At 38.7% G+C, this 9018-nt stretch overlaps 1 protein-coding gene across 1 annotated transcript; it reads left to right on the top strand.

Moving 5' to 3' along the window:
• Nucleotides 1-937: 937 nt before the first annotated feature.
• Nucleotides 938-8663, top strand: LOC115746989 (patatin-like protein 1). The gene is made up of 7 exons (XM_030682996.2): nucleotides 938-1176; nucleotides 1497-1678; nucleotides 1834-2020; nucleotides 3731-3892; nucleotides 7102-7407; nucleotides 8157-8332; nucleotides 8461-8663. Exons 1-7 carry the CDS (start codon nucleotides 991-993, stop codon nucleotides 8531-8533), a joined length of 1272 nt encoding a protein of 423 aa, XP_030538856.2. The 5' UTR covers nucleotides 938-990; the 3' UTR covers nucleotides 8534-8663.
• The last annotated feature ends 355 nt before the right edge of the window (nucleotides 8664-9018 follow it).

The following is a 9018-nucleotide window of genomic DNA, read 5'->3' as shown; positions in this document are numbered from 1 at the left end:
TAAAAATTGTCTATATCAGCGCTGGTGATGCCATGTCAGCGCCGATGATGCCACGTCAGCATCGGCGGCAAGGTGGACTGAAGTGGCACAATTAGAAAATGTTTAAGACTCAATTGGAAAAAAAAAATGTTTAGAACTAAATTGGCATAATTGCAATAGATTTAGGACTTTCTTGGTAATTTTTTCAATATTGGAGCTCAAGTATCATGGCAAGTTAGTATATGTAAGTTCAAATGGGGTTAGATTTCTACTTGAATTACTCCATCTTAGCTCAATTTCGAATTGTCCATCGAGGTGGGAATCATTATATCCTAGTCCCAATCTTCCTGCAGCTAAAACATTACTTACATTCCTAAAAGTTATAGAGAAAAGCAAGATGGTTTTATATAAGGCTTTGCTAGCATAACGATTTTTTGGTAACTGTAAAAATAACAATATGTTGGGAGCTACAAATTTTTAAAAGAGTGGACTCCACCCTAATTTTTAACTAATTGTTATTTGTGCTTTTGTTGCTCAAAATAGACTGTTACTATTACAGTTACCCAAAGATTGCTACATAATCAATTCTTTTTTACATAACATGTAGTCGGTAAACAACATGCCGGGCTTTATTTGATCTTTGAATGTGTACGTGGACTCAACCAACCTTGTCTACTAGGTCTATTCCATATCGGGAAATTAACAACTCTCAATCAACCAAAGGTCATGCGGATCTTGTCAAAGCCAACCTTCTTTCCATCTCCTCCCGTCTCTCTTTGCCCCATGAACACTCCAAAATGTGTAACAAGCAACTAACTTTGCCTTCGTGGACCAACCCTTTCTTGCCTATGAGCAGACCTTGTGAGTTTAAACAAACAATTCAGTCTTAATCCCCTTTTCATGCTAAGTTCAGCATTTCTTTTGTTATTGTGATGATTTCCCAGATTGAACCACTACTTACACGTAGGTTTAGCCTTGCAAGTAATTAGTTGCATCCCTCTAGCTCTATATATGTTTCTGAGCTTCACACTTAATTCTTGCATTAACGAGAAAAAAGAAATGGAGAGAAGACCTTTGCCGTTGAAAATTCAGCCTCCGGCGTATGGAAAGCTCGTGACGATCCTAAGCATCGATGGCGGAGGAGTCCGAGGAATCATTCCCGGGGTCATGCTCGGTTACCTCGAAGCCCAACTTCAGGTGACAACATGGACAAACCACAAAAAAATTATGGTGCTACGATGATTAGGGTTAAGAGTCCTAGAAGCTTTTGAGAAGGCTTTCTTTTGCTTTTCTTCTTCGTTGTTTTTGTCTACTCGGGAGAAGGAAGCCAAGACAAAACCTTTTCTTCTTTCGCTCTGAACTTTCTTCAGTAATTTGATTATGGTGTTCGATAAGTTGCGCAACTCTCCAGCTTATCTGTTACCTTTTGTTTTCTTACGACATGGGGGCATCGCTGGTGTCCCAACCATCTCTTGATCGAATACTAATCCGGAACTCAATGAGTCTTTTGGGTGCAGGAGCTGGATGGTGAAGATGCGAGGCTCGCAGATTACTTCGATGTAATAGCAGGAACAAGCACAGGAGGTCTTATCACGGCCATGTTGTCTGCTCCGGATGCACGCAACCGTCCTCTCTTCGCCGCGAAAGACATAGTCCCATTTTACTTGGAGAATTGTCCTAAAATCTTTCCTCAAGGATGGTAATCGATCATAGACATAGCTCTCTTGTTGCTCAATTTGAATTACTGAACTCCTTTTTATCATTTTTAAGCTCGCTGATAAATTTAAAAACAACTGGTTTGAGTCTTCTCATTCCTTTTCTGCTTGCTCCGGCCACTCTTTCGACATGAAAAAGTGGGTGCCTGGGTTCGGTTGTGAACACGCTGAGATCTCTGACGGGACCCAAGTACAATGGAAAGTATCTTCACAAATTATTAAGGAAGTTACTCGGAACCACGAGGTTGCACGATAGCCTTACCGGCTTGGTTATTCCAACCTTCGACATCAAAAAGCTTGAACCAGTTTTATTTTCCTCATATGAGGTGAGTTCCTGTATGTTTTTTTTTTTTGGGGACAGAGCTCGGTTCTTGTTTGTGTATAAGTCATATGAATAATGTTTTTCTCCATCTCAAGGTGAAGAAGGTTGGAGCACACTTCCTTTAACTAGTCTTTTGACTGATGAGAGTTGCAAACATAGACCTCAATCGTGTTTATGTTTAGTTGGATTTGCATGTGGATGGACCAATCAGAGATAACTTATTTTAATTAGGGATGGAGGAAACTCTATAGCCCAACTCCTGTTGATCTGATAAAAACCTTCGCACAATTTCATGATTTTTTTTATTGGAGTGTACCATTAGCATTAGTTGTTTATCATTGGAAAAACTACCAAAAAAATCTTAAACCTATTAAATTTGTGCCAATTCAATTGATTTACTAGCATTCGACCAAAAAAAATTTTCTTTTGAGATACTGGCTTGCAAAAGCTTGTCTTAACAAGTCTCTTCATTTTAATTGGGTGTCCAACCCTCCAGAAAGTTTAATGGGCTTTACTTTGCTCGGATTTTAGTATATTATACTTGAACCTTTGAGTTTACTAATGAATCTAGTTTTCTGACAAAAAAAAAAAAAATCATGAATCAATTAATGACAATTGAGTCCTAAATCTTTTGACGATTTGCCTTATCAATGTAGTCCATTCTAATTTCGGGTTAAAATAACTGATATGGCCACCGATGCAGGCATGGACAAATGTTTTAATTCTTTCTTTAATTTTCTGAGTTTCTTATTACCTTTCCTTCTTTTTTTTTTTTTTCTTCTCTTTCTTTTCTTTTTTTTATTACCCCACAATGGGATGGTCAGGTCACCACCTGACTCTCGCTGGCCACGGGTGAGGTCAAGGTGAGGGCCTCCTTGTCCTTGCCTAGATCCAGGATGGGTTGCGACACCCTCACTTGGTCCGGGCGAGCGCCATGATGCTTTCACTTGGATCGATGCCCTCGCCTAGATCTTTGCAAGGGAGTGGGGGCCCTCACCCATGGTCGACGACGGCCGTGACGCCCTTGCCTGTGGCCGGGATGGTCGGTTGGTGAATTTGTTGACCCAGTGTTTTGTTTTTTACGAAACAAAGAGAAGAAAAATTATAAAAAATAAAAAATATATTGAAAAATTGTAGAAAAATTATTTACATCAGTGCCGATCATCCCACGTGGGTCAACCGATGTTCATGTCAACGGTTTTTTATCAAAATTGACTGGATGAACTATGTTGGCAAATCATCAAAAGGTTTAGGACTGAATTGGTATAAGTGAAAATGACTGAATTAGAACAAGTGTAATGCATTTAGAATTTTTTTTTGTACTTTTTCCGTATATGACTAATTGAGGAGACAAGATCCAATCGCACATTATTTGAACCGTTGCGAATTGTTGAATTTTATCCATATCAATCCCCTATTCATATTGGAACTACCCCGTGTGATGATTGCACGCATGTCGGCACAAATATTCAATTAATCATAGCCTTGTGTGGAAGGTTTAGAGGGTGAAAGGTTGTATTGGAATCGTAATTTTCTTGCAGCTTCGGATTTCCAATTGCAAATGGGACTTTTGATAAAGCCAGCTTGACAAAAGACAATTCTAGTTAATCATCTAGATTTATTCAAGGGAAACTATGATACATATGGGCATTAATCGACGCAAAGATAATGTATCAGACTTGACGTTTTTCCAATGGATTTGTACCTTGTGTAGGCGTCAAAGCATACATTCTTGGACGCTCAACTATCGGACATATGCATCGGCACATCGGCTGCTCCGACTTACTTGCCCGCCCATTATTTCAAGACAGAAGATACAGATGGACGAGCCCATGATTTTAATCTTATTGATGGTGGTATGGTCGCCAACAATCCGGTACGTATGCCGAACGTACATGCACACACACTTACATAGAAGATTACAAGATTAATATAGCGTATTTGACATTGAAGATAGCCCCTTGTTCGAGTTAGAGTAGTTGGAATCTTGCAGAGTGACATTGCAACCCGTTTTTCTTTTGAAGATGAGGAAGTTCATTTTAAGTAAGGAAACCTCGGCCTAGGAAATACCCGATAATATCATGGGCCGGGTTGTGATGGTTTGTTAAGATCCACCCTAGGATAACACCTCGAACCTTCGTATGAACAAATTCAAAGATGGAAAGTAACATTCAGATAATAGGGCAGCTAACAGCTAACCATGACCAACATGATAAGCTTTAGTAGAGAAGTCTTTGATAGCCTCCTTTTTTTTTTCCCTCTATTTGCTTTTCGTATATTCAAAGAAGTCTAGTATAGGCTGGAAATATGAGTTAGTGATGCAATATGCAAGACGCTAGTCCCCCAACGATCTAACATTTTAGGAAATTTTTTGGGAAAATTGATGTGTGATGTTAGAAACACGACACAAAAGAGAAGAAATTAGAGACAGAGATAAATGGATGTTTATGTGGAGATCCTTCTGAGTAAGAGAGGAAAAAATTACGGTGCTGCACTAACCAATCGATTTTCTATTAAAGTCTGTTCACGGGAAATATAGCCTCAATATACAAAGAGTTTAGGGCAGACAAAGCTGCGGTAGATATATCCTTAGCAGTACTTTCTGCTCTCAGCTTTGATAGTACTTTTTCCTCTATTAGTTGCACAACTCCATCAATCTCTCACTTAGATGCTGATTTTCAAAATGACAAGAGTGTCTCATGGTTTTCAGTCGTTTTTGAAACCCAAATTGACCTAGTGCGGCGGCACCTCCTCATCACTAATTATGAAGGCCAACTGTGGCAATACGTAGCGTCAGTATCCCAATGGTGACACTCTTGGTAAACATATCTACTGGATTTTTCACATCAATAATCTTCTTCAATGACAATGTCTCATCATCTATTGCTTATTGCCTATTTCCTTTGGAAAATTCTGCAACCAAATCATCTACTTGCCAACATCACATATAGCAACATATTGGTTGATAGGGACGCACATCTAACCGATTACAGTGCTACCTAATGTAAAAACATAAACCGAGATGCTCCTCTCATCATCCATGTCAACACCAAGATCAGTATCAATAAAGCCTTGTAAAGTCACATTGTCTTTCATGAAACAATGCGCCATGCCTGAAGTGCCACTTAAGTTTCTTAATAGCCACTTTACAACTTCCCAATGCTTCGTTCTTGAATTAGCCATATATTTGTTTACAACTTCTACTACGTGAGCTATGTCTTATCTAGTACACACCGTAACATACATGAACCTATTGACAATTGATCCTTAAGGCACCTTAGCCACAAACTCCTGCTCTGCATTCATCTTTGGTGTTGTTCCTTCCAAAGGTTGAAGTGACTTCCTAAAGGAGGTTTTTGGATTTTGCATTATGAATTGCCAAATCTATCCAACATTTTCTTAACGTATTTCTCTTGAAACAACTTTAGAATTGCTCGATCTATCTTGCGTGATCCTTGTCTCGGGAATCCGATTTGCTGCTCCTAAGTCTTTCATTTCAATCTATTTTGATGACTACTACTTTAGTCTGTTGATCTCCTTCATATCAGATCTTGCAACAAGCATTTCATCCATGTAATATAGCAAAATAATATAATAGTCATCAAATTTCTATAAGTAACAGTTTTGATCCATTTCACATTTAATGAAGCCATTATCGCACAAAAAGGTGTCAAATTTCTTGTATCACTGTCTAGGAGCCTATTTCAAACCATACATGCTTTTTCGGTGCGCAAAGATTCATCGACTTGCTTTGGGTTGAGTGCATTACATGTAATAGGATTGTATGGTTCAAGAATATGGGTGTTCGATCCTTATGTACTAACTGGAAAGGTACAACCTATAACTCCAATGGGGGGGGGTGGTGTAGAAGGTTTCGATCCCTTTGTTTTGGAAGGAATAGCCTCTATTCTCTTTTGTAAATTTTGGATCTCCTAAAGTTTCAATTTCTTATGACTAGACGAATTGCTTATCGTAGTTATAGTTGCACTCCAACTTTCAGGTAGAGAAGATAACAAAATCAAAGATTTTACCTCGTCTTCAAATTTGATTCCACCATACTCAATTGTGTCATGATTACATCGAATTAGTTGTGTGATCTGTCAAAAACACCTTTGTCCATCTTCAAATATAGTAGACGACGCATTAGATATAGCTGGTTTGACGTAGAGGGCTTCTCGTACATGTTAGATATAATACTCATGAATCCAACATTGTCTTCTTATAGGCGATGTTGAAGGTAATGTTCCATGCCATCATAAGACAGATCACAACTAGGGCTTGCCGCTCGAACAGTTCTCAATCTTTTGGTTCCGATCTATATTGTTTTCTCTCTTGACAATGCCTCATGTAGCCAATTATAATATAGTAGATCCTCAATCTACATTTTCTGAAAACCAAATTCTTGCTGTCGAACCGATCAATCTTCACCTTTCCTTCGTCCAACCTTGTGACTTCTACTATTCCACCGAACCAAACTCTAATACTAGTCGTTAGGAACGTAAATGTAAAATAGAAGCAATCACAAAAGAAAACATAAGGATTTATACGTGGAAGCTTCTCTAAATCTGAAAGAGAAAAACCACAATGCCGGACCATGCTTCTTTGCACTACCACAATCGAGTTACAATTACAAGAGGTATCGCCTCAATGTGAAGTGGACTCTAGTGTATGCAAAGTTATGGTAGAAATTACATGTCTAACCTTAATAGCACTTTCCTTCTCAACTTTAACTGCAGTTTTCTCTATCAGATTCCGCGACTACATTAGTGTGATCCATGGCCAAAATTGTTTGGAAAAATTTCTCGAATCTATACGCCTGTTTAAAAAGATGTTGGGAAATATGCTTGCTTAAATCTTTCCGAATTGGTAACGTGATCAATTTATGATGTTCCTAAATCAAAAAGAGTCATACCTGGTTCAATCCAAGTGAGAAAGTATCTTATACACGAGGCTTACAATGCTGAAGTAGAAAAATCAAATCACATCTATCAATTTGATTAATAGAGAATACAAACCCTAGTCGATTACCTTGCGATTTATCTATTTCGATACATTGGCATATTTCAACCTTTTTTCTTTTTCCAGACATTGGTGGCCATCAGTGAAGTGACCAAGCAGGTCTTGGCGGAAGACCCATATTTCTTCAACATCAAACCACCTGTCGACTGCACACGATTGTTGGTGATTTCGCTTGGGACAGGCTCGGACACATCCGAGATCAAGTTCGATGCCAAGAAGGCTTCAAAGTGGGGGTTGTTCTGCTGGTTGTACGAGGACGGCACAAGCCCTTTGATAGACGTCTACTCTCAGGGGAGTGCCGATCTTGTCGATTATCTCAATTGCGTGGTCTTCAAGGCCTCCCAGTCCGAGAACAACTACCTCCGTATTAACGTAAGCTTTTTGCTAATTACTCCGTCCTTTTGTTGGTCGCTCGCGTGTTGCTGAAATGTAATCTTCTTGTGCCCTCTACAGGCGGAGAAAATCCTTTTCATGTAGGCAGGCTGTTTGGAGATTGACATGAATGCGTTTAATATATAGAAATCATCAAGGTTTTTAGGGGCAGATTAAGAAGCTTGATGTTTCTTAGATGCCTCCTTGGAAGATCTTAGCATGGCTCGCAAAATATTTTTGTAAAAATTGAACTACGAGAGATGTGTAATTAGTTAATATATGATTGTCTCATGCACTGGGATGCGTCGGTATGGAAAAATAAATATAATAAAGAGTAACAAGATATGTGTAATTAGTTAAAAAGTCCAATCTAAAACATTAAACTAATTAACCTTGGGGAATAGGTAGTTCTTGTCACATGTTAGAAAATCAAACTAAAAAAATTCAAACTAATAGGTGAAGAAAAATTGTGAGTAAATAAAGAGCATATAAACTTCATTGAAAAGCAACGTGAGATACTTTTACATAATTAATTCAATTAAGTGCTATCATTAAGTCTCAAATATTGACACATGAAACTTTGTGAAGCCCTACTTAAAAGAATTTCCCTCAGCCATATATCTCTCTCATATATGTTGAAAGCATAAAGTACAAACTAACACAAATTACTCGTGAGTTTTTTGTTGTGACTTCTATTGATCTACATTGGGTACCAACTCATGCAACTAGAATTGAATGCATTGCTCTAGGACGACACTCTGAAGGGGACTTTATCTTCGGTGGACACTTCCACGAAGGAGAACTTGGATAATTTGGTGAAAGCTGGTGAGCACCTGTTGAAGAAACCGGTCTCGCGAGTTAATCTCGACACTGGCCGCAACGAACCAATCCCAAATGCCGGCACCAACGAGGAAGCCCTCAAAAGGTAAAATTCTTTATGCGTAAATGTTTCTCATACAATAAAGTTCTTAGGAAAATTTTGTAGCATTTTGAGATTTATTTTCTTTGATTAGCATTGAAAGGGCTGATTAATTTGAGTCTAAACTCTTCTAGGTTCGCTAAGCTACTCTCTGACGAGAAGAAACTCCGTGAGTCGAGATCTCCGCATGACATGCGCGGGGAATAGTTCGCTCAATCATATACTCTTGCCATATTAACTTGTGAAATGATGATATAAAACATCTGTTGTTGAATTAGGACAAGCATAGCCCTGTGTGCTTGCAAATAAAGGGGCTACAGTCTACATTGTTGCTGTATGGATAGCTAGGGTTAAAAATCCTTATGAAGCACCCCTAATTAGGCATTTACAGGATGGAATAGGTTGGAGGAAATTTCCTCCAATCACCCTCTTGATTGGCCACGTTCAAGATTAACCCACCAATCAGAAGGGTGGATTCGAGGAAATTTCCTTCAATCAAGATCGTTGGGCTAGGTTGGAGGAAATCTCTTTCTCTAAAATAGCATGTTATGGACTTCTATTCCTTAAATTGTTCACTTGTGATGAGAAAACATTCATGGTCTTCGAGTGATAACCAGTCTAACTTATAACGAAAGCACCAGTCCACTACTCTCCCTGCTTGCATGACAAATTCAAGCCAATTACAAGTACAA

The sequence above is a fragment of the Rhodamnia argentea genome, chromosome 11, assembly GCF_020921035.1.
Source record: "Rhodamnia argentea isolate NSW1041297 chromosome 11, ASM2092103v1, whole genome shotgun sequence".
Taxonomy (NCBI): Eukaryota; Viridiplantae; Streptophyta; class Magnoliopsida; order Myrtales; family Myrtaceae; genus Rhodamnia; species Rhodamnia argentea.
The sequence above is the reverse complement of the archived record's forward strand: the minus strand, read 5'-3'. Positions and strand labels throughout refer to the sequence as shown.

What these genes read in the sequence shown, in the direction of transcription:
- LOC115746989 (XM_030682996.2), top strand. Translation starts at nt 991, where the DNA reads ATGTTTCTGAGCTTCACACTTAATTCTTGCATTAACGAGAAAAAAGAA. An exon ending in ACCTCGAAGCCCAACTTCAG is followed by an intron (nt 1,177 to 1,496) that starts GTGACAACATGG and finishes TTTTGGGTGCAG; the next exon opens with GAGCTGGATGGTGAAGATGC. An exon ending in TTTTATTTTCCTCATATGAG is followed by an intron (nt 2,021 to 3,730) that starts GTGAGTTCCTGT and finishes TACCTTGTGTAG; the next exon opens with GCGTCAAAGCATACATTCTT.